General features: G+C 44.4%; 1 protein-coding gene across 1 annotated transcript in view; it reads left to right on the forward strand.

The window, feature by feature from the left end:
* The window catches only part of LOC146785465 (vesicle-associated membrane protein 2-like), a 324297-nt gene that overhangs the window by 157892 nt on the left and 140445 nt on the right, over positions 1-25960 (forward strand). The window contains exon 2 of the mRNA XM_085634527.1: positions 3452-3569. Coding sequence (XP_085490653.1) covers positions 3452-3569 — 118 coding nt within the window. The remainder of the gene's footprint in view (positions 1-3451; positions 3570-25960) is intronic.

Consider the following 25960-nt stretch of genomic DNA (forward strand, 5'->3'; position numbering starts at 1 on the left):
AGAACAGCTAGAATCAGTGAGCAAACCTACTGTACAATAATGTATACTCCACCGGGCACGTGTCCTCCGGATACCAACATACCTATTATGATGCTTATATATCCGCTGCCTGAGGTTCCTCTTTTTTTTTCATTCCTATTTCTTTCTATCTTCCTATAGTGACTTGAATTCTTTGTAGCGTGTGATATTATTGGTAAATGCATTCTCATCTGGAATGGATAGTTCTTCCAATTAATGTTGCTTTCGATATTGTACATGATGTTTCCCCATGCATGTGAGTTTTGTGTATGAGTTAAAATGATAAATAAAAATTGAGACAAACCCCCCCAAAAACCATTTGTTGGATAAGTTACTACTTTGGCATAACTCTCCAAGTTGTGCTTTCCCACCCACGGGTGACATGGGGGAACTTGTTTTAATGCACTAGCGATGAATGTAAAGACAGATTACTGTAGCGCCGCAAAACATTATTTAATGTGTTACTGACAAGGAAGTATTGCTTTTGGGTTACTAACAATCTCATAAAGGGATCAGGGGCACAGTGGAAACAGAAACCAACCTTATTTGTTCATTCACAGCATCACAAACACTGTACTTAGAAGAATGAACACTTTTAAGTTAAGAATATTTATTACTACAGGAGCAATCTGTTTCTAAGTACATCTAAAACAACTACAAAGAATATTATAGAAACAGCACATCATAAATAATGAGAAAAAAAGGAAAATCTAGCATTGTTTAAAATTTCATTTAGGATGTCATCTAGAACCTAAGACACTAACGTCTACTTTTCTGCGATATACTGTGAGAGCATGGAAGACAGAGCAACTTGCAGCCTAGAGTTTCTTAGGGAGAGAAGATGTACTGCATACCTTGTTTACAACAAGAGACACCTTTATCAGCGGTGGCACAAAGACAGTGTTCTCAGCGAAGGACAATCACGCCGTGTGGTAGCAGTCAGTCAGTCTTCCTCCGGGACTCAGTGTACCGGCTTCAGACGGGAGTAGAATCTGTGAAGTATGCCAACAGTAGGTCAGGGCATCTCTGGCACGATCTTGGGCACTAATATGGATGAAGGACCTCTCCTCACATGTGGCCAAGTGGTTGTCCATATATACGAAACCTTGTCAGAGATTGGAATTTCTGACATAAGTTACAAGAATGTCTGACATAGGTTATGTGCATATAGGTATGCATCCTAGATGTTTCTCTATGAACATATAAGGTAAAAGGACATCAATTTGGACTATACTATTTTTGTTATATGTGGGTATGTGTTTTTAATGAATGTATGATATTACAACGCAAACTATTACAACGCATACCTTTACAACGCTGTTTTTACAATGCAACCTCCATTAGAACGTCTGCCATTAGAAAGCAAGCCATTACAACGCATGTACCATTACAATCAAAAATGACTATTCTAACACCACCAGCTGCTTACCTCAGGGATGGTGCTGGTCAGTAAGGGGTATGCGTTGTAATGGCATGCATTGTAATGGAACTTGCATTGTATTGACTGTGTTGTATAGGCATTGCATTGTAATGCCTGCGTTGTAATGGGTGTTTCCCGTTCTTAATCAGCCTTAACATGGTAGAAAATCGATTGAAAGGCTTCACGCTTTCATAGTTCTTAGAAAGATAAGCTAGGGCGGCATCTGCGTCTAATAGCAAACATGACATTAGTCAAGGTGGAGTCAAGGCCTACATAAAATGAAGCCAGACCTTAGGAACTTTACGTCACATCTTCGTTATTTCCTTGCCCCAGAAATACCATTACTGGGGTCCCAGTAATTACAGGAACAGGGAAATAATGGGGATTGCGAGATTTGGGTGTATAATATGCATGAATCCGTTTTTCTGCACTAATTCCTGCATGTTTTCACATACAGATTTTGGCCGGGGTCAGCAACTGCAATCTCCGTGTGAATCACAGAGAATTTATAATTCCAAGATTCACATTAACTTCTATTATTGACCACTCATAGTGATTTACAAATAGACTTTGTCATGTAATGTGCATTTTATCAATCTGTACTTAAATTGTTGAACGTGGACTTTCATTATTCAAGGAATGGACTTTGGGTTTACAGTTTAGTGTTTTACAATGATCTTTTTAAATGCCTTTCTATTGATTTGTTTTTAAAATGCACTGCAGACATTCCGGTGTATGATAACTGTTTACATTGCCATAGTTCACATGACTCTAATTGTTGAACATGGCCTCCTTTGAGGAAATTACCCTGAAACGTTTCATATTTTCCTCCTAGTCTTTGCCGACTCTCTCTGCATAACCTTAGGAGACTGGTCACCTCCCCATTGTACAGCAGAGGGAAGGTGCACAAACCTGCCTCACCCGCATTGGGCGGAGGGTGCAAATACGATAGGGTTTTGGTGCTGTACCTCCATGCGCCCTGTAAACAGGTAATCTGCTTCCCGGGGGTGGGTACAGCACTGGCTAGTAGTGGGGCTCAGCACTGAGTGTCACCCACTGGATAGCCGTCGACCCTAAATCGGGTCTGCTATGGCAGGCACGTGAGGCACCATTGCGCCCCTGCCTAGGTTGGCATCACTTATGCCTTGGTCAACCATGAGTGGATCGTCCCAGATAATGAGGGCACTACTGCAGGGAAACCCTGATGGGTACTTGGAGGGTGGTAGGCTTAAGGCCGGGAGGGCACATATGGATGTTCCCTGCCCGGGTAGTGAGGAACCCTCCAATGGGGCTTCCCCTGCCTTCAAGTTCGGCTCTCCCCATGGATACTCCTGTGGAGTTACAGAATCTCTGGAGTGGCCTCAGGGCCCTCCGCACATCCTCACAGTCAAGGCTGTGGGCCTTCCTACACAGATTAGGAAGAGGCGCTGACGCGCAGTTGCGGAACATGCCTGGTTAGCCAACGCAGAGCGGTGTGTGTGCACCTGCCCTGATGCTGTTTCGGATACGTGTCCGGCTTACTGTGTCAGGCTGAAGGATGTGCCCTGGCACGTATGGCACGGTGGATAGGTGCCTGGCCTGCCATTCCGGGCTGATGAGCATATACTGGCAAAGCCGGTGTTCTAATCGGACACTGCACGCAATGAGCGTGACTGCTCAGTGCCAAGCCGCCCAAGGGTGAGCACGGGTTATGCTTCGAGTCTAATCATCTGCCCTTGATGAGAGCGGTAGTTCTGCCTGGCTGGGGGCATTACTTCAGCCAACCAGACACAGCCGGTTCCAGCACTACTTGTATACTGTAAGATTTTTTTTAATCCTACAAGAAAGTTGTACAACTTCTACTTCTTCCATAATCCTGTATAGCTCCAACAAAGGTATTAAAAACTGCAGTCCAACAAAAATAATTATTACGAAAGTAACTTGACATTAGCTAAGAATTTTTTGTCTTGAACTTAAAATGCAAAGTTGGCATTAATTAGCACACAGTGATAACCTCCATTGATCCCTTCTCAGGTCTGCCCCAGCTCCCAGCCAAGCTGCAGGAGGTGCTCCCGGAGCAGGGGCTCCTACCCAACCCCCGAACACGACCAGCAACAGAAGATTACAACAGACACAGGCACAAGTCAATGAGGTGAGTCAACCACACATCAAGCGTCTCTGCTGTGTTGATATGATACTGAAGCCTCCCATAAGCCTTAGGGCAGATTCTGCAAATGTGAGCCAGCTCTCTTGAAAATTGTCAAGAAGAAAAAAAATTGTAAATACATACTAAATTTAAATACTGCGAGTCTGCTCTTTTATGCTTTCTTCTGCTGTGAACTGGATATCCCTGCTACAAGTAAACAAGGTTTTTGGTGTATTCCAGGTACAATTATGTAATAATATTTCATACAGCAGTATAACTGGTAAAGGATATTATAGAAGACCATCAACCTAACCAATCTCCCACCTCCAAGGGGCTAATTTACTCGCCGCCTGCGTAGCCGGTGCGTCACTTTTAACATGGGAAAAAGAGCCATACAGGCGGCGCAAGGGGCTTGTAAATAAGCCCCCAAAAGTTTAAAAACTATTCTTTTTGATTCGTCTGATTTCATTACTTAGTGGTGGTATCATGGGAAGAAGTCTAACTTGTCCAAAATCTGTGAGTATTCTTTGTCTAAAATTTCTTAACCACAAATAAACTTCAGGGCTTCGCACGATCAGCCTTTTTGTTCGTAATGCATGCTAGCTCAAATGTCTAAATATGTGCTATTTGATCAGGAGCAAACTTTTGTGGTGACGGAACTTTGAGGACGTGTTTTTAAAGAGTTCACACATGCAGAGTAACCAATGAAGTTTCATCGCTGCACTGTGCTGCGTTACATCACCGGGAGAGAGCAGAACTGCACCATATCTTCAAAGAAATTGAGTCGATTTGCTCTCTCCATGCGCAGGCGCACTTGTGGCTGCCTAGCGCTAACACGGGCACCCTTGCACTCTAGTGCAAGGGTTTCTGTGTTAAGGCCAGCATGGTTTTTGTGAAGGAAGGGATCCCTTCCTGCACAAAAACTATACTATGAGGCTATTTCCTTTTTGTATATGTGCCGCAGAATTCGGCACACATGCAAAAAAGTAATAACAAGGAGAAAAAAAAGTTTCTCCTCGGTACACCTGCCTCAGGCAGCTGCACCATTCTGGCACAAACTCATGCCTACAAGTCTAGGTAAATATGGCCTTGCCTAAAAATCCATGGGTGGATGTATGGGAACCTTTATTCACCACCCATGGAATGCCTACCTAACATATATATTTATGTATGCATGTATTTACTCGTGTGTATTTTTATTTCTATTATATGTTTTCGAAAAAGAGGAGGCAGATGAGAAAGCTAAAGCTGTGTCATGGACAGAGCTAAAAACTGAAGTTGTTAAGTAAATTTCGATTTGCAACATTTGTCTAAATTGTTAAAGGTGAGGAAAATACCAGAAATTGTCATTCTCGTTAAGAGACTCAAGGGGCTTTTTGAGACTAGAGAACATTAAAAAGCTATAATAAAAGAACATGTGAGGGTACTGTGGTCATGGTTGAATCTGTGCTGAGGAGCCGTGTAGCTTGGCCTGAACCATGCCCTGGGTTTCCATGAATACTGTGTGCAAGGGAATTGGCAAAGACCATATTCTGGGCATGTTTAATAGTTTGGCCGGTGGGATACTCTGTCACAAACATGACAGATATACTTCCCACTGTATTACAAGTTGCATATAATATAATATGTCAGACAGGATATCCGTCATGTTTATGATGGAGTATTCCATCAGCCAAGTTCTAGAGCAGGCCCTCTATGAGGATTATCGATCAGGCATGTTTATATGTCATGAATGTTTTGGGTACCATGCGTGTAGGTAACGAGCTCAGAGCCACTGGATGCACTGCTAGTATTGCTGACTGGTACTGAGTGCAGAGCATAATGACACGCTGCAAATGCTTGATCATAATGAATCCTGCCTCCTAATCCTCCTCGACCTCTCATCAGCATTTGATATGGTCAAACATGACAGCCTCCTTGAATTATTGGAACACAGGATGGGACTTTTTGGTCCTGTCCTATACTGGTTCGCCTTATTCCTCAGCAATCGATCCCAAAGAAAAAAGATTAACCACTCCTTATCTAACCTCACGCCTGTCACACTAGGTGTTCTTCAGGGTTCCTCGCTATCACCCACTCTCTTCAAACTGTTCATGGAACCGTTAACTGGAATTCTGAAAGCATCTAACATCAAGTATCACATGTATGCGGACAACACCTAACTTTACCTTAAAGTCTCCTCTCCTGAAGATATAAGTTATCTGAATGCAACTTTACAAAAAACTCAGAATTGGCTGACCTTCAACCACCTCAAACTAAACACTCTCAAAACATAATTTCTCTTAATTTCTCCCCCAAACACTCACTAGACATTGCAAAATGGTTGAAACATCTAACTGCCCTCAATTGCTTCCCACAGGTCATTGACTCCACAAAATCACTTGGAATATCTCTTGACCAGAGTTTAAACATGCGGGAAAACATCAGTGCAACTACCAGAGTAGCTCATTTCTAAATGAGCATCCTAAGGAAAATTAAACCCTTTCTTCCCTTCTAGGACTTCAAGTCAGTGGTTCATGCCCTAGTTATCTCCAGGATGAACTATGGAAATACATTCCTTTTGGGCCTTCCAAGATGAAAGTTGACCCCCCCTCAGGGCTACACTTAATTCGGCTGCAAGGATCATCCCCAAATACAAATGCTACAACCACATTCCACCGGATTTCAATCTCTAAACTTGACCTCTCTTGAGAAAGTCCTACACTTCAATGCCCGAGGTACCTTGCACAAAAACGGGAATTATCTGGCGGAGCTAGATCTGTAAGAAGCAAAGAAGCAATGCATTATTTACAGCTGAAACGAAAGACATTTAAGAAGAAGAAAACCTATGACAGGCCTGCTCTGGTGCTGCCCTAAGAATTTGGGATTCCCTTCCTTCTGAAATTCGAGTTAATCCATCATTGGCGTCTTTCAAAGCACAACTAAAACTTATTGATGAACACATACCTACCCTACTAAACAGGCCCCTGTCGCATCGACCTTGACAATTTTTACGGGCTACCCTCATGCTATGTTGCACGGCAACTTAGTTTGTTATGTATCTTTATGCTTCTTTATTTTGGATCCAGGGGTAGTTCCTCACCCCGTCTTCAAATCATTGTCTGCTTTGCTTACCTTTTGCATCCTGTTCATGTGTAAAGCGCTCTGATAACCTCGTGGGTCATGTTTGTGCTATATAAAACTCTAAATAAATAAATAGTCAGGCTGTGTGCCTCACATTCCAAGGGATGGACACGGGCCATGACCTCTTGGTACTTATAGCACACGTACTGGTCAGAGGGCATAGCTGCGACTTTACTTGCCTCCAGCATCTGCAGGGCATCACCCAGGTCCTGTCCTTAGGGTGCAATAAGCATGAGTAATAAGCACAGATAATTATTTTGTTCTTTCATGGTTACAGGTGCAAGGAAAGGCTAAGACCAGCACTATAATCCAATGCCTGCAGTGCATGCCCTGCAAATACTACAGGCATAGGTTCAGGCACAATGCATTGCTGAAAACGTTTACTGGAGCCCATGTCTTATAGATTTTGCATGGACAGAAAATGCCATTTATATCAAAGAAATCTGCAGAAAAAGCCTAGTTGAAGAACATTATACTTCACAAACTGACCTGCATTAAAAAACATGTTTCAAACCCCCATGCCCCCCCCAAAAAAACTTGAAGGGATGTATTATCCACAATTTGGTAAATATAACTTTCAAAAGAACTGCACATAACCTTTCACACGTTTTAGCCAATTAAATCATAACCAATTACATTGTCCATGCAGTCAGTCATGACTTTACTTATGTCATCACCAATTACATCATCAACAACACATACCTTGGTGTATATGGCTAATGAGCATGCATGTATCATGCATGAGCGCATGCCCTATAACTGCAATATATAAATGTTTGTAGCGTGTATGATGCAATCAAAAAGCACTCCATATAGAGATGTTACCTGTTGCTATCTATGAGGTATGCAAAAAGCATTCTTATATAGTAATTAACCCTGTATTTAACTAGTGCACATCATGTATGTAGTGCAAAACGGGCAGTGCTAAATGTATAAACAGCTCAGTCGCTTGACTTGTCGTTTTGCCCTTTGTCCCTATATTTAATGCTTGTGAGTGCACATGTATGCCCACACGCAAACAATGTTTTACTTTAAAATGGTATGGTTGATGTTTCAAATGTGGCCTGTGAGTTTTTTTCTTGTTGCAAATGCAAACAAGTATGTTAGACCTGTCAGCCTTAGAGTGGTCTTCCCCCCAACCTTTTACCTTCCTCCCCTTTTCTCTGATGTGGTTTCTGTTGGCATTAGGACTGATAGCCAGTGCTAAAATGCATGTGCTACTCCTCTAAACCTGGTAACATTAGCTTATCTCCAATTGGCATATTATTTTACTTATAAGTCCATAATAAATGTAATGCTACTAGTGTGCCTGTAGTACTGGTTGTGCCACTCATTTAACTTAAGGAACCCCTTTAAAACATGTCTCATGCCTGCCATTGCAGAGCTTGTGTGAGCAGTTTTAAACTTCCATTTCCACCTGGCAAAATGAACCTTTTCCCAGGCCCAACCCTTCCTTTTAATATATATGTCAGCCATAGGGTAAGCCAACAGACAACCCAGAGGGCAGGGTGAAATGTATTTAAAACGTTGGACATATACTTTTAAGTTTTACATGTCCTGGTAGTGATAAACTCTTACATTTGTTTTCCACTACTGCAAGTCCTATCCCTCCCATAGGATAACATTAGAGTTGTCTTATTACATTTTATAAGTCTAATTTCCAAATGGGAAGAGATAGCTGGTTCATGTTTGATGTCTCTGGAATCCTATTTTAAAATCCCAACGTTTGGTGAAGTAGAATTTTAAATTAGAATTCTGAAAATGCCACTAGTAGAAAGATGGCATTTACTTGCTTTAGCCATTTGGTGCAGGCATATCTCTAGAAGTTTGTCTCCACTTCAAAGGCACAGCTGGGTATAAATACTGGACCTCAGACACCAACTCTTCAGTACACCTCTGGACCTGTGGATACTCTGCCCGGAAGAAGGACTGTTGTGCTGCTGAAGGACTGCCACTCTGCTGGACTCCTGATTTGCAGTGTTGACCTACTGACTGCTGCCCTCTTGCCTAGGTGAGAAGGACTGGACCTGCATCCCTTGAACCCAGAACCCTGAGTGACTAAGGGCTAATTGGCTTCCAACTACCTTGCATCCGCACCTGGACTCTGCCATCTGTGAGTCTACTCTTTGAAGTGATGCCACCTGAGTCCTGGACCCTTGGAAGTGGGTTTAAGGTGCTCTGTGAGCCTTTGTGGATCCAATGGAAAGGACTAATCTCCTTTGCAGCACAGCACAACCCCGAGGTGAACCGGCGCATCTCAGCTGCTTCATGGCTTGGACCTATCACAAAGACTCATCGCTGCCGCAGCCCGAATCATCTTTGGAACCACTGCTGTGCGACGCATCCATATCTAGGGTGAAACTGGTCCTGGGTAGCTTGTGTACTAGTTCAAGAAGGATCTGGCTTGACAGTTCGGGCTGGACTGTTCCCATGAGGAACAGGGTCCATACTGATCTGCATATGGCTGGGTTCAAACTGAGGTGGCATGATGAGCAAAAGAACAATGGGTTGGAGTGCTACCCAGAGGAATTGCCAGTGGTTAGATTTGTTGCAAGCAGCCTTCCTTTACCTTTTGCATTCTTTGTGCATGGCATCCTTGGCGCAGGTCCTCACATCTCTCGTTGAAGGCAGCTTCAACGATGAAGACAAACTCCTCCATGTAGCCTCACAGCTCCTCAGAACTGGTGCATCACCCCGACTGCTCGACACATCTCTGACTCCAAACTTCACATCCCAACCCCCACCGACGGGATTCTCAACGTCAATGCAACAGGACTCCGCACCGTAACCTTGCCGCATCTTGGAACTGATGCATCGCTTCGGGTACCCAATGCTTATTCAAAGCAGATTCAAGCAACACTCAGAGAACCAGGATTTAAGGTACTCTCTTCCACGGACCCAACTGGGTACCTGTAGCTGGACCATGCTCCATCGCGGTTGGCCTGAGCTTGTGACCTTGTCCCGGTCCGGAGCAACAAGCCATCCCCATTCGGTGCTTTACGCCTTTTGGCGCAATTTGCTCTAAATACTTTAAAATCGATATCTCCGGTTCTACTAATTGGATTTTTGTCGTTTTGGGTTTATTTATAAAAAAAATCTATCTATTCTTTAAATTCTGTTGTGGGCTCCTTTTGTGGTGTGCTTTCATTTTGTTACTGTTTGATGTGTTGTACAAATACTTTACACATTGCCTCTAAGTTAAGCCTGACTGCTCTGTACTAAGCTACCAGGGGGTTGAGCACAGGTTAATTTGGAGTTTGCTTGTGTCTTACCCTGACAAAGATTGTGGTTGCTGCTTGACCAGGGCTCACACCCTAGTTAACCAACAACCCAATTTCTTAAAAAGTACATGCAAGCAGGCAACTTCTTTACACAACCGAAAGCAAATGTTTTGCCAACTATCTGTTAAATGAGGTGCTTTAACATTGTAAGGATAATATATTGAAAACTTGTTTTAATTAGAAGGTAACTTTACAATGGGTGCCCTTGTGGCACCTGGGTTCTTCTCTGCTGCCACATTCTCGTCCGAATATCGCGTCTATCTAAGGCCCTGCATCCTATGGCCGGTTCTGAGATTCTTTGTATTCTCATCTGGTTAGTCACTATTGCGAAGATCTGTTTGCGGTGTACCCAAGCTTACCGCCCCGTGTGACGGCGGCTTTTTCTATCCGGAACAGTCTTTTGTGTGGCCTCGATCCTTCCTGATACACATACCTTTTATTTTTATGGTTATCGACCCCTGACGCTTTAAAATCCTCGTCAAGTAGCCTCATACTTGTCGTTTCTCAAGACCGCAACCTATCGGACCCAGTCTTGGAACTGATGTGCTTTTCTACTTGATGCTTATGTATTGCTCGCCCAACATCACCTAGAAGAGTCTATTCGTATTAAGCACACTTGATTGAAAGGTTTCTCCAGTGTTGTCCCACACGCCTTCCATCATCGTTGCCCTGATGAAGGTGTAGCCTTGTATGGGCAAACACCGAAACGTGCGTTGGCTCTTGTTTTCTCGTGTCCTTCAGAAGACTCCATCTGCCCGTATGAACTGGGAGCACACAAGCCTGTTTTGAATTGTTATCTTGCTAAACTCATCTAGTGCTGATGTTATTTTTAAACATTATTGGAAATCAATATGTATAACTTTTGTACATTTGTTTGTTTTGTCCATTACATGAGTATGATGTTTGAATGAGTGTCTGTATGTCTGTTTTATGTGTGGGACTTCCGTTTTTGTTTTACATGGATTGTATGTTATATTGTTTATCCTTTGTGTAAAGATCATCATTTTGATTATTATCATTGAAATACATTGCGTTTTGTTATATCCTTCTTGTCCTCTCTTTCTACCCGAGTTTGTCTTGGCCCCTGGCTCTTTTCTATAAATCTGACCCACTATTGGGCATAGTGAAATCAATTTAGTGTAGACAGTGGGTTTTGTTCTTCTCCCTTGACTCTTGTTGTTCCCTATTTCCTCTGTCTACCCATCCTGCCTTTAGGGACCCCCCTTCTATTGAATAGTTTACAATGGGTGATGACAATATAAACACAAGCCATTTAATGATCAAAAAAAGTCTTCATTATACTGATATGGCTGTGTTAAGCGGCCAGATTAGTGATAAAATGTTATCACAAGACCATAACTACACCCTCAAATTTATGAAAATGAGTCAAGACACTGTCTGTTTAGAGTTCTCAGCACTTTGCAGCTGTATTGAAAAGCCTTACGAAGGAGGGTGTCAACAGAGCTTTACCACGTTGGTGAGGCATCCCATTATAGGGGTCTCATGGCAGGGGTGCTGGTGATTGTGTGGACTTGCTTATTGAAATAATGTTAGAATCCGTCTGCCCGCTGAATACATCATCGTAAGCATGCTTTTACAACGCGGTTTTTATAACGCAAGATCAATTACAATGCATGCTATTACAACGCAAGCCATTACAATGCATTCACCATTACAAAGTAATTTACTATTCTAACACAGCCGGGTGCTTGCCTCAGGGAAGGTGCTGGTCAGCGTTTTAATGGCATGCGTTGTAATAGCATTCATTGTAATGGAACTTTGTTGCATTGGCTGCGTTGTAAAAGCATTGCATTGTAATGTCTGCATTGTAATGGATGTTTCCCGGTTATGCACTCTGCCATTGTAGGCTGTGTGTCTTGGTGAAGAGAAATACGAAGAGTTTACATGGCACACAGCCCTGTGTGCCATGCCACCCATTCACTGTATAAGATATAGGTAAGTCGCCCCTACTGCAGACTATTTACATAAGGCAGGGTGCACTACAGCCTATGTGAGGGCATAACAGCATGAGCAGATATGCCCCTGCAATGTCCAGTCTATTCTGAGATATTGTAAATGTACAGGAAAGCCATAAGGAGTGCATGGGTTGGATACTTGTCAAAATGAGTTTCCTAGCTCCATGATGGCTTCAGTGATTTCTAAGATGTTTGGTACCAAACATCTTGTCTTAATAAATCCTTACTGATTACAGTGTTGGATTTATTAATAAATTCACACAGGAGACCCTTTTAGAGGGTCCTCTGAAAACCTACCAAGCACTGGTATCCTCCCTTCTTTTTTTTACCAGTCTGCTACCACCATACATGTTTCTGACCTCATGGGGTGAGAGCCAGCACTTTCAGAGGACAGAGACAAAGCCTGCTCTGGGTAGAGGTGCTTCACCTCCTCCAGGACAAGATGGCTCTCCTGGGCAGAAAGCTTCAAAGGCAATGCTGCCTTTGAAATCCAACCCAGTTCCCTCTAGTTAATGGGGGAAGCCAAGCTCCCTTTCCTGCTCCACTTTTGGCATCTTGGGATGGTGGAGAAATAACCTATCAGCACTAGGGTAGTGCCTCTGCCCACATGAAATGGTCACTAGAGGGTGTAGATACCCTAAAGGTAGGTAGCCCATTGGTTACCACCTGTATCCCCTGGTAATGTCCCTAAATTAAGGATTTAGATAGCATCCCGAGACATGAACATCTGACTTGATGTACAAGAGAAGACCAGGACAAAGAAGACCCGCTGCATGAGAACTGAAGCTCTGCTGAGTAAGAAAAAGGTGCCAAACCCTGCCTGCTGCCTCAAGGTCTCAACAATCCCTGCCTGCTGTGTTGTCCTGAACCTGAAAGGGCTTATAGAACCCCAGAGCACCTCCAGCCTTCATGAAATCACTGAGAAACTCCCTTGGAGTGATGGTATCATTCCATTACACCCCACAAGCACCGAACCCATGAAGTCCGGTTGGTCAACGTGTTGCTCCCCAACTACCTCATGCAGCACCAAAGCAAGAAAAGGTAAAGCAGCTTCAGAGGGTCAGATATGTCTCCTCGCCAAGTCTGGAGACAACAGAACCTACCAATACCCGGGCTACGGGACCACTAACAGCAAACACCAAGAAGAAGAGTCAACACCGGACTCCCAAAGCACTAGAAGCAAGCACCTGTCGAGGGATATCAAGACACCTGAGACCCACTTCCTGAGTGGCCCATCAGTCCCGAGATCACCTCTCCAAATTGCCTGCTCCTGACTACGAGGACCTCAATATGCACTACGCCCAGCTGACCTGTTCGCTCTGCACCCGGAGCAACCGGGCCCAGCACCAACCAACCAGCTATGCCCTTGTGGTCCCCAAACCGGTGCAATGTCCTCCCTTAAAGGAGCCTCATTGGACTTACCTGTAAGCCCTCATGTTCAGTATACTTCCAAGAGAGCCCATTCGTCTTTGCACACCTGCTTCCAAGACCCTCAGTACTCTTCTCCCGGCTGATCATGGACGCTCCTAAACTTCTCCTGCTGGAACTTTGGACCTGGCCCCGACATCGACCTAAATTGAGAAGGTGAATTTCGTGAAAGCACTGCCTGATTTTATATGCATTTTTCTGCTTTTCTCCACTGTTTCCAAAGGTGTGTAATTGCGAACAGAAGTGATATATGTTCAGAACTTACAAAAATCGTAACTCCAAAAGTACTTACCTTAGAACTGTGTTCTTGGTCTCAAAAAATACACAAAAATCGATATTATTATAATAAATTGGTCTCGGAATTAATCTTGAGTGTGTGTCTCATTTATTGCCTCTGTGAGTAGAAACAAATGCTTAGCACTACCCTTCGATAAGCCTAACTGCTCCCCCACACTACCTTAAAAAAAGAGCATTAGAATTATCTGCTTTTACCTCTGTATACCATTTGGGATTCTCTGGACTCTCCGCACAGTGTACTTAATTTTAGTACTCTATATGGAGAGCCAGCTTCCTACACTGGTCAATAAGGGGCAAGTCCAGAACATATGGAGAACTTCAGCTCCCACCTCCCCGCACCGCGGACAAACTGCATCAGTCGTGTGAAAATATTTATTAATGCACCCGGGAGTGAAGTACGCCCTGTATAATTTATAGAAATTAATTAATTTAAATCGAGCATTGCAAGATACCCTTGGAATCCTGCCTAGTATGGTCACCAAATCTCTTTCTGTAATCGGGACTCCCAGATCAGTTTCCAAGCATGCCCGCAATGTCGCCAGAGGCTGCAGTGTGTCCTCTCACATTGTCCTGTATAACCAAGTAGCAGCTTTTACAGTGCCTGCAGATAGGGCAATATACTGGCAGGCTCTGTGGGTTTGTGGCTCCGACAAGCATGTCTTCCCGGCCATGCAGACTATCAAACTCGGAATGGAAACTCTAAAAGGGGAGGAGCGCTCCCTTCCTGAATAAATCTCCTATTTTCGTCATCCCTGCAGCTATCCAGTTCTCCCTCTCTCTCCAGTGACCACCATGGGGTAAGACCCAGTGGCGGCTCCTCCGTTAAGGTGGAGAAGTGTCACCCCACTGCCAGGAGCAGCTAAGAAAGGAGAAAAATAAAATTATAATAACGGAATGTTAATATCATTTTATTGTTTCCTCCTGCTGCGGCTGTGCATTAGGGGGCAGGGCGGAGCTGCAGGGGAGGAGTGGTAGACACTCCTGTGCGCAGTGACTGTTTGGTCGGCCCTCTCGAGCCGTCCAAAACAGTCATACGCACTCCCCTGTTCTCCATGCAGGCTGCATTAAAGCATGCATGGAGATCATGCCCAACCCTACAGCCCTGAAACGGCACTCAGACCAGTCACAACTCTCCATCCCTCTCCAGTGACCACCATGGGGTAAGACCCAGTGGCGGCTCCTCTGCTAAGGTGAAGGAGCGTCACCCCACTGCCAGGAGCAGTAAAGAAATGAAAATAATTAAATGATAATAACGTAATGTCATTATCATTTTATTGTTTCCTCCTGCTGTGGCAGTGCATGAGGGGGCAGGGCCTGGCTGAGCGCTGTGTTACGGCGCTCGAACCAATCACAATGCTCCATTGGAGCGTCGTGATTGGCTTAGGGGTGGGAGCCTGGCTGCCTGATTCCTGTTCCGACCTAAAGTCAGACACAGGCAGCAGGAGAGAAGATGGGAGAAAAATGTGTCTTTGTTTTTACCATGTGGAACATATGATTTACATGCCTAGATATGAGCAGCGCTACCAGAAAGTAAAAATGTTTAGCAGACTTGAAACAATGAAGTGACTTCATTGAAATACTCTGATAAAAAAGGGCCTCAGGAAGTTCAAATGTTGTGCACATCAATACTACCATTCCTAGAAGCCATTGTAATGTATATGGAGTTCAGGAGTGAGTAACAAAAAGAGGCATTTTTCTTTTCTAAGCATGCCACTGAGTTACTATAAACAGCCCAGCTGCACACCAGAAGAGTGTTTAGTTGGGCAACTGTTGCATGGTTGAACACTTATAAGGTCCCAAAGGCGAGACCTATTGGCTATGCCAATGCTTGTTTTAACTGCTGCAATCTATTGAAGCCTCACGGAGAACATCACAGCGGCCATGCGGCCGCGAAAGTGATCGCGATCAAACATCAAAGCGGCCGTGCGGCCGCGAAAGTGAAAGTAATCGCGGTAAAGCGCGACGCGCGAGCACATGCACTGTAGGTCTAGGCTGGCCTGGTAGCATTTTTTGGAGCCCTCACAAAATGTCTCACCAGAGCAGCGCATGCGATGGGTCAGGCGAGACCTAAAAAGGCAGTGCTGCTCCGTGACCACCAGCATAAGCTCTCTGTCTGCTGATTGCAGTCACCAGCCCAGTCCATAGCTAAAGCAAGCCTCATCAATGGTCTGTGCTAGGCTGAGAGTTTCCCCTCCTTCCACAGTGCTTATGTTGCAACCTGTTGCTGGCAGTTTGCATACGACATCCACACCTTGGTACCCCCGACTCACTCACCTAAACTGACATGAGAGGGCAGAGCAGGCCGGAGTGGAGATGAGCTGTGACATTGATAAGGCACATTATAGCACTGCATTGAGAAGCACTTATTTAAAAACAATACTTTTGTACAACTGGTATTCTGAGCTCACATATTTGAAAGCGATTTCTTGTGCGCTAATAAAGAAAAAAAGTTTTGATTGAGCACACATTTTTAATTAGAGAAGCCGCAATGTATCCAGGGTTTCTGGTTTCACATTGTAAATTCAGTCAGGAAATAGGCATCTACTTGTTTTTCCTTATGTTAAAGCGTTGAAAGCTGAGCGCTTTACATGGGCACTAGTTACATTACACAAGCACTGTTTATAGGTATGGGTAGATTAAGTGATGTGCCCATAATCACAAGATGTTGAGCAGATGTCAATAGGGTTGGTGGGAGGGGGTTTGGTAGCCATGGGCACAACCAGATCTTATTTCAGCAAAAAAGACATTCCATGGGAAGACCAATACATTTTAAGTGCCCTTCAGAGACCTCCAGGGCCATCTATTTTCCTTCGCAGCTGAAGTAGAAGCCACCTTCGGGGTGGGCACCAACAAGGCAAATTAACACAAAATTGAAAGCAATCCAGGTGCTGTGCACAAAGAAGCCACCAAGGAGCCACCATATGACATAACTCCCCCGCTCTTCTCCCTGCCTGAGTGGGGATGCTTACAAAACACACCAAAGATGCCTAAAGTAAAGAAAATAAAAGGAAAATCACGCACCAAAAAGCTTCCAGCAAGAGGTTTGCAGGAGCACATTGTTCCACTTGAAACTGCTTTTAGTTTCACAGGCACAACAAGAACGAGGGTGGTTGGGGGTATGGGGTTAAAGGGAGGGTTTATGAAACAAGGAGCAGGCAGGTCAGTGGAGAAGAAACAGACTGTGGCAGAGGGGAAAAACACAAGCACTTATGTGGAGTGCTGGAACATAAATGAAATGAAATGGACTGGAGCAGAGGGGAAAACACAAGCACTCAAGTGAAGTGCTGCAACAAAAAGTAGCTCCAAAAACAGGAGGAGCTGATGGACGCAATACTTGGTCCATGCTCCAGGGCACAGTGGCATAACGAAACTTGAGGGGGCCCCCCTGCAAGGTACATGGAGTGGCCCCCCTCCGGTCTTCTTCAGGAGCCCTCAGGTCAAGGTACTGTGCTGATGGGGCCCCTGGGGCTAGGTGGACTCCCCGCACCACGGGGTTGTGGGGGCCTATGTTACGCCCTTGTCTGATGCTTCTCTAAGAAGTTCAACACAAGATTATTCACATTTCTCCATCACTTTAGCCAAAAAGGCAGGAGAGAGATGGGTCCATATCTGATGCCAGTAATCCTTGAGTGTGTTGCTTTCCCAGACCTTTTGCCATTTCTAATGCTTGGTTGCCATTTTGCTACTCTTCCCTGGCCCCAAGTCTGGCAAAGTCAATAGGTCTGGCTTTACTATGATAAGCAGAATTTCCTTTTGCAAAGCCCGCAACCAACATATATGCATGCCTGCGTTTACATTTGATAGCCAGACCTATATAAACCAGGCCTATTGAGTTTACCAATGTTTCCTTTCTATTTACAAAAAAATCAAGCTACACAGCAAAACGAATTATAAGATGAATAAATCCAGCAAGATGGCTCCTTGTGTTAACTTTATCATTTGACATTGACTGCAATTTGCAAGTCACAAGTTTGAACTCTACTCGGAGCAAGGCCACTTTCCATCCTTCTGACATTAAACAATTAAAAACGATTACATTAGGTAATGTAACATCTGTTATTCAAAGTGTTTGAAAATGGCCCTTGTAGTATGAGGTGTTTTGCAAAAACACGTTATTTTTGGAGTCTGTGCAGCCCTACCATCAGACGCAGAGAGTTAATGCCCTTGACACTACGGTGGGCGTTAACTGTCACCAGAGATCATACCTACACAGAGACCAATGTGGGGCTTTATAGTTTAAGTCTGGGGGATTTCTCTACCTAGAACCTACAATACGTTTCCAATTTGAAAACAAAACTGTTGTCATTGACATTGGTTGGCGCTATACCAACCAATAAAGAAGTAAACCAAAGTCTGGAATTGTTCAAATCACTAACGCACAACGGCTTCGATGCCTCGTCAGGGGTAGTAAGCGCTATATAAATTGAATTTCAATGCAATTCAGGTGTACAAGTGATCCCAGAGACATCCTGTGTAGATTAGTTCTGACTTCAAGGCTTCGAGGCACCCGTGCAATGGACATCATCTGCTCACAACAACTCCACCCCAAGACTTGTTACACTTTACTTCAACCTTCAAGGGTTTAAGCTATTAAAATCATTAGGGCGGCCCCCAAATGTTTGTTGGGAGTGGGGTGGGGGGTTGTTGCTGCTCTTTTTCGTCAGACCCTCTAATTGCAAAGTTTTCCCACAAAAGCTGCTCCATCTTGGAGAGCCTCTAATGAGAGTTCCTCAATCTAAACATACCCCTCCCCCCCCAGCAGCCTGCATACTTTCTCTGCGCCTTTCATGCGTGGTTAAATATGTAAATCAACTCGTAAAGTCTCCCTTCAAGGCCACAAAGGGGACAAAGGAAGCCGGGCTGAGAGACGGCCATAAACCCCCCTCGTCGCCATCACGTGTGCCAATGCAAAGTAGAAATATGTGCATTAGCACCAAATTTGAATTTCTGACTATATCACCCGTTGTAATTGAAACATTTTAATGACTAGAAAAAAGGATTTTTACCCGAGGAAATGGAAGGAGACGTATCGTAACCTAACAGTTGCTTGCAGGCTGCTTCACTAATGTCCACATGAGCAGGCGCAGATGACTGGTGCTAAAGCGCGCAGTTTACTCTGCGCATGTGACCCACCCTGCCCCAGCCTGCAGAGCAATGCGTGATGGTGTGCAGGCGGTGCACTAAATGTGAACGTGCGGCACTGCGGGCTGCGTGAGCCCAGCCTCTGTCTCTGAGGCCGGGGGCCTGTTTTAATAATGGCCTGCTGCCCTTGCACAGAGCCAGCCTTTGCGGTGCATGAGCGGCAGGTCATTATCAATATTAAAATGCCCATCTGCCTCGGAGACTCTTCCCAGGCGAACCGTGCCGTGACACTGACTGCATTGTGCTGAGGGGGCCCCCAGACTTCGGGCCCTCCCGCACCACGGGGGCTGTGGGAGCCTGTGTTACGCCCCTGCCAGGTTACAGCCAAGCACAATGACAGGGCATGATACAGGCGTGCCTCCACCAACTGGAATTAAGGAAATGAGAGTGACGCTGCAGCAAGCAAATGAAAACCTCTGGGCGGGCTGTAAGCCCACAATGTGTAAACAACACATCTCAAAGAGACAGCACATGTGCTGTCTAGCTGAAACCTAAAAATGACAAAATAATTAAGTAAAACTATCAAAAAATTTGCAGCATTACTCAGCATAATTAGCTTTTTCGTTAACTCAAGCCTGCCACACAATTTGGCCCTCCCCTGCAGCATAATTCCAGTGGCCCTGTTCATGATACCGCCAGTAGTGTTTGAGCATGCTTGCGGGCATGCAATGCACAATTGGTTTGCCAATGTTGCAGTGTTTGTCACCCGGAGATCGGAGTCAGATAGTTCGGTCTTGGGGAAAGTAATTTATTTCATAAATATGGATGAAAGCCCATGAAAGGGGTTCTCGGCTAGAAGCCGCAACTAGGTTGTGTTGTCTCTTTTGTTGTCACATCCCACACCAACACCACGTTGGAGATAAGGACCATGTAGGCCATGCATCATCTTGGCGGCCCTTGCTTTAATCTCCCTGAGCTTTAAACATAGTACTTTTGACCATGTCCCTACAAAATAGTGCAAGGCCATATGAAGCGCCGTTGCTGGCCCCTCTTTTCTCTCCACCTGGGCCCACCCACGTGATCTGAGATTATTTTACTGGCATTTTGATAGGGCCTGATGACGAGAAGCTCCAGCTCTACTGCTCTGTGATAATTAAGTCACTCCATCTCCTGATGAGTTGCTCCACAAAGGCAGGAAAAAATTGAAGAAGCAGGTAGTAGGATGCCCAGATGCATCATTCCAGGCGACACCACAAAGAAAGTAGAGGAATACATGCAACACGCTCAGTTCATTGACAGAGGTACTCACTTTCTGATCAGTTCTTCTGGAACATGCTTCTACGCAATTGCATCCTTATTCTCCACCGCTCCCAGGGATGCAGCTGATCCACTGGGCGACCACTGCAGGCATCAAACTGAACAGGTGATTTAGCCTCATGTCCTACCTCACTCCATGTCTCACATCTAAGGTGCCCATGATGTGTTATCCATCTCAGCAATCAACCCCTTTGGAATTTGTGGTTCACCCTTGTCACAGGCACACAAGGGAAGCTATGAGTGAACAGACTGGAGATGTACTTTACAGCCATAGGAGTCTTACAAGAGAGGAAGGGCCCCATGCTTTTAAACATGGAGGGGAAAACATTTTCAAGTTATCACACAACCCCATAGAAGCTGGCCCGCCCCACACTCAACAGGCCCTGGTAAATGCCATGAACTAACACTTTGCACCATTGGCAAATCCCCACTATGACTGGTTCTTACTCTGCCAAGCTCCCCAGAAGAGTTAGTGGACACATTCTATGCTCAACTAACAGAACTAAAGTATGTCTACCTTAGCCAATAAAACTGAAGAAATCAGAGCCCAGTTCATACGGAGATATGTGTCAGTGAAGTTGGGGAGGCAAATCCTAAAGGAACCAGGCAAATCAATTCCTAAAATGTTGACACTATGACGTTTCTGCAAACATTCTAGCACCAGGGCATCCCAAGTTGAGACCGCTCTCAACAAACTCATCAAACCGGAGCCCATCAACATGGTTTCAAAAATGCCCTTTCAATCCATAACAGTGCCCAAATCCACCCATAATCTTCCCTGTGGACACTGTGGCATACTCTTCTCCCACCCAGGAGCCTGCCTAACTCATGGCACAAAACATGCCACCTGTGCTAATTTTGATCATTTTGAGAAGGTTGCACATTGTAAGCCGTCTGATGAAAGGCTTCTAATTCACGGTAAGCACGCAAGCCTAGCTCGTGTTCTTTTAAACTTTTATACTGCGCTCGCGCGTACCGCGCACATCAACTGAATACGCTTTTCAACTTGATAACAGTCTAAATATCACTGCCTATCTCGTGTTCTTTTCATTTTTTATACTGCGCTCGCGCGTACCGCGCACTTCAACTCAATTCCTTTTAAACCCGCTAACAGTCAAATATCATTGAATTAACTCCTCAAATATATTTATCCTCTAATTCAAACACCACAAACAAGTGCATTTCACTTCTTTTTATTCCCAAACGTTTATCAACCTGAAACGCGCTACAAACCAAAAAGTTTTTGAACATTACTTACCTCATATATCTGATAATAGGTTTGATCCGTTTCACAAACCTTACAAAATGTATTTCATTTTCAAATTCAAGCGTTATACATCTTCTCATTAAACTCATTTATTCCAAAAAATACACAAATAAACAGAAAATTAAACTATACACATTCAAATTCATTTACATTATGTTTATACCATACTTATATAATCATTTAAATTTCAAACAGTTACCAAGCCTCTATTTCTCAAAATACCATCAACAAATTTATCAATTCAATTAATACTTAATCTCTTTGAGCAGCAGCAATAAAAGAAGGAAGAGCAGATGATGTAGAGGAGTTTTGTTAGTATTGGAATGTTCTTAGAGGTTCTATATTCTTTATTCTAAGAACATGGTGTTTTTTTCTTGCTGCTGAGTGGTAGCAATAAAGGAATTATTGCATAATGTTGGCCTCCGTGTCGTGCCATAAAATCTTGTCCCACCCAGGAGCCTGCCTAACTCATGGCACAAAACATGCCACCTGCGCTAATTTTAATAATTTTGAGAAGGCTGCACATTGTCCTGGCCATCCTGGCCATCCTGGCCAGCCCAATAGATTAACATTAGCCCTGTTACCCTGCACTCAAAAGACATCCCCGCAAGTGACATGGATGATGAGGAAGAAGATGAGCCAGTGCATGTCCTCTCCTTTGTTGACAAGCAAAACTCTACTAAGCGCACCTAACCCCACTGCAAAGGTCTGGTATAAGGCCAACATATTTAAGGCTTTATCAACACAGGCACATCGATGAAAGTAATGCTCAAGTCACTGACGACTCAATAAAGTAAAAATATACGTTTATGGATATCAAAACCAGCTACCTCAGGCAGGTGTGTTCAATGCAGAACTCATTCATGAGAGACAATTGATCAAGGCAGAGGCCTACATCACTGAAGAGGGGGCAGGTATGCTCCTAAGCTGTCAGTTGGAGGAACGTCTTCAGATGATGAAGTTCACCTACAGCATACATACGGCAAAGCTGGCAAATCTCCTCCAAGAATATGACATTCTGGTCCACAGCAGTGGGTGACTCATGGGAAAGACTGCGCAGCTGCATATTGATCATTCTATACAAAACATGCTATCAGAAAAGCCGAAATGTGTTGGTGTGGGCTCCCGCAGCCTATGTCTATGGATACTCATTTCCTCAGAACAACTCTATACACAAACTGAACAAGATGCGATTGCTATCCACTGGGGGTGCAGGCACTTCCATCTGCACCTGTATGGCCATTCATATACTGTCTGCAGCAACCATAAGCTTCCGATCTATTTTTTCAAAGATCCTCCTCCAAATCTCCTTCCAGGATTCTAAAATGAATCCTCCAGCTGCAGAAGTATGCATTCTCAATTTGTCGACCAGGCTCTCACAGCCTGAGAATTGTCACTGCAGGCATCTGGTTCATGACAGCCATCAAGGGATGGTAAAAATTGAAAATTAACTCAATATAAAATTGTTTTCCCTGCTCTTGGAGGACCTGGGGCTGTATTACATATACGGTGCACTTTCCCTGTGTGTGCCATGCCGCACTTTTAAATAGGTGTGCCCTGCACAAACAGAGAAAGTGCACCCTATTACAGTTAATGTGCTACCCCCAGAGCAGCTACAATCTCTTCTGCCCTGGGGACAGCGCATTCAAGTGAAATATGGAGTGGCTGCTTCAAAGCCGCTCTGTGGTTCTGTGTCCAGATGGCAACCCGACAGATTTTTAAAGAGGGATTAGAGATCCCTTTTCCCGCTTTGCCCTCACCAGAGGGCTGTAATCAGGGAGTGCACTGACAGTGTGCCACCTTTTTGTGGTGCACTTTCAGTGTTCCTTTTGACAGCTTCTTTGCCTTTGAGCCCCCGTCCATAATATGGCGTGGGCCCAGAGGCAAAGAGATTTCCTCATTTGCATGGGGCCACTCCCCTGTGCAAATGAGGGATCACTCATGAGATGTCACTGAAGCTACATGTGCAACAGTGCTATCTGTATTACAGAAGGGAGTGCACAAGCCCCTGCAGGCCCATTCTGTAATACCAAAGTGCCCCAGAGGCACACAAAGTGGGTCCACATGGCACACAAAGTGGGTCCACATGGCACACAAAGTGGTCCCACATGCCCTGTGCACCCCGGGGCACTTTCTATAATACGGCCCCTGGTAGAAAAGACCATAGAAAGAGGGTGCACTATGCCAAGTAGTGAGTGGGTCAGAACCCCTGGTGCTTGTAATCACAGAAGACATTCCAAAATTTCCACCAGTAAGAGCAAGTGTAGATTTCAGGAGTTTGCCTGATGAGTTGTATACTTTAGTAGGTGACTATTCAAAGTATTCGTAGGAGGAAATGGTGAACACCACCTCTGGAGAAGAGGTGATATCTAAGTATGAGAAAATAATAGCAACACAATGGTTCACTGTCCAAAGGGCAAAAGAGGCATATTTCCTGAAACAGTTTCACATCAGCCACCTGAAAGTGACACCTCATTTGCCTCAAGCAAATGGGGAGGCTGAAAGGTGTATGCAAACCTTCACAAAGGTAAGATAAATAGCCCTGGCAGCCGATCAGAACATTAATAAAGCCATGTATTTCTACCTCAGGTTGTACTGGCTGATACCGCACAGAACAGAAGGACAAGCTCCCTAGTCAACTGTGACTGGGCGGGACGGCAGCAGACGTCATTACTCATCATATTGAGTCCATTGAACCCTGCAGATGAAGAGGCTAGCAACAAGAAGTACAAACCACAATGAAAAAGCCAGTCTGAAGCATAAAGCCAAAGATTGTAACTTAGGAGTGAACGACCTGGTTCTGGTCAAGGATTGACATCACGGAAGCAAATTCTTCCTCCCTAATGAACTAGCTCCCTGGAAGATCACTGAGTTCACTGGATGATGATAACAGCAAAAGGGGCACTGGAAGAGGTGACCAGAAATGCATCTTTCTTCCACCACATTTGGTGTTTGTTAGACCTGTCAGGCAAAAACCTTGTGCCTGTTTCCCTCCATTTGTTTGGTAAAATTCGTTTTTGTTGGCACTTAGGCACTGTGTACTTTACCACTTCTAACCATGTTATAGTGCTCACGCCTCTAAACACGGTTAAATGGGTTTACAACTGATTGGCCTTTTTAATTTACGTATAAGCCCCTTATAGAGTGGTATGTCATAAACTTAGTTCCTGTAAATTAAATGCTACTAGTGGACCTACAGCACATATTGTGCCACCCACTTAAGTAACCCCTTAAAACATGTCCCAGGCCTGCAATTGCAGCCTGAATGCAGTTTTATCAAAGTATACAAAAACGTGATGGATGGAATGCTTTAATTAATCTCGGCCACTAGAATTTCTTGTGGACGCTTCCAAACCCATAGTTATTTTTCACACCATGGCACCTCAGTTTGGATCCACCTATTTGCAAATCAGTCTTCAACCTGATCCAATGGGAACAGTCCGGCGGAACTGCCGATCCAGGTCCTCCCTCAACCAGAACACAAACAACCCATGACTGGTTTTGCCCTAGTTATTGGCTCATCAGCCGGGTACAGCTTGGGTCCAGTGACACAGTGTGCATGGGACCAACGTCACAGCGACTTTATCCAGCGGCTCCTCGATGACGACTCTCCCTCTTTGAAACTGCCTGCAGTCTTGCCCTGCCGAACCTTACCTTGTCGAAACTTTTTCACCAGAATATCTTCTAGGTCCAAACCACTCCTTGTGTCCGACTCACGCTCCATCACGGTCGGCCATATTTCTCAATTTTGACCCAGTATCACAGGACTTCATGTCCACGGTTGCGCTTTGATATTTTAGGCACTAATGTTTACAAAAACCTTTAAAAATTCATAACTCCTTTTCATCTATTTGGGGTTTTGTTGTTTTGGTGTCAAATTGTTTACTGAAATTTCTAAATTGGTGTGGGATTTCTCTTGTGTTGTGCTTTCACTTTATTTTTTGTTTGTGTGCTGCATAAATATTTAAACATTGCCTCTATTTTAAGCCTTACTGCTTTTTGTGCCAAGCTACCCAGGGTTAAGCACAGGTTAATTTAGTGACTTTTTGTGCTTCACCCTCCCACGGAATGTGGCTGTTGACCAGGGCTAACACCCCAGTCAACCAACAACCCAAATTCTCAAATGGTTCGAGGAAGAAGATGGAGTCTTAGCAGAGTCAACAAGTAATCTGTTGGCTAAAGGTGTTTCAGGGGTCGAGGATGCAGGTAGTAGGAGATAGGTGGGTGAGCCAGATCCAAAATGTAATGTAGGTGCCTTGCAGTCATGATCTGATCATCCCAATACCACCTCTAGGCCATTTTGTCCCCCCTGCAGGACTGCAAAGACTGTGGACGATAGATTCAGTTTTGTGTGTGACTGTTGCTGGTCAGCCAGCATAGTCTGACTGCCTGTTTGTTTTGGAGGGATGTAGTGTTTGGTTGTGCTATCATGCACAATAATTTTGCCCATGTTGCAGTGTTGGTCACTGGAGATTGGAGCCAGAACCTTGCATCCTGGATGACGTCTGTTATGCAATTATGGTGGCTGAAAACCTGGAAATTGAGTTTTTGGTAAAAAGCTTCAACTAGAGTGTGTTGTCTGTTTTGTTGTTGCATCACTTGCCAACACCACACAGCCACAGGATG

Source organism: Triturus cristatus, chromosome 11 (genome assembly GCF_964204655.1).
Source record: "Triturus cristatus chromosome 11, aTriCri1.1, whole genome shotgun sequence".
Classification (NCBI taxonomy): domain Eukaryota; kingdom Metazoa; phylum Chordata; class Amphibia; order Caudata; family Salamandridae; genus Triturus; species Triturus cristatus.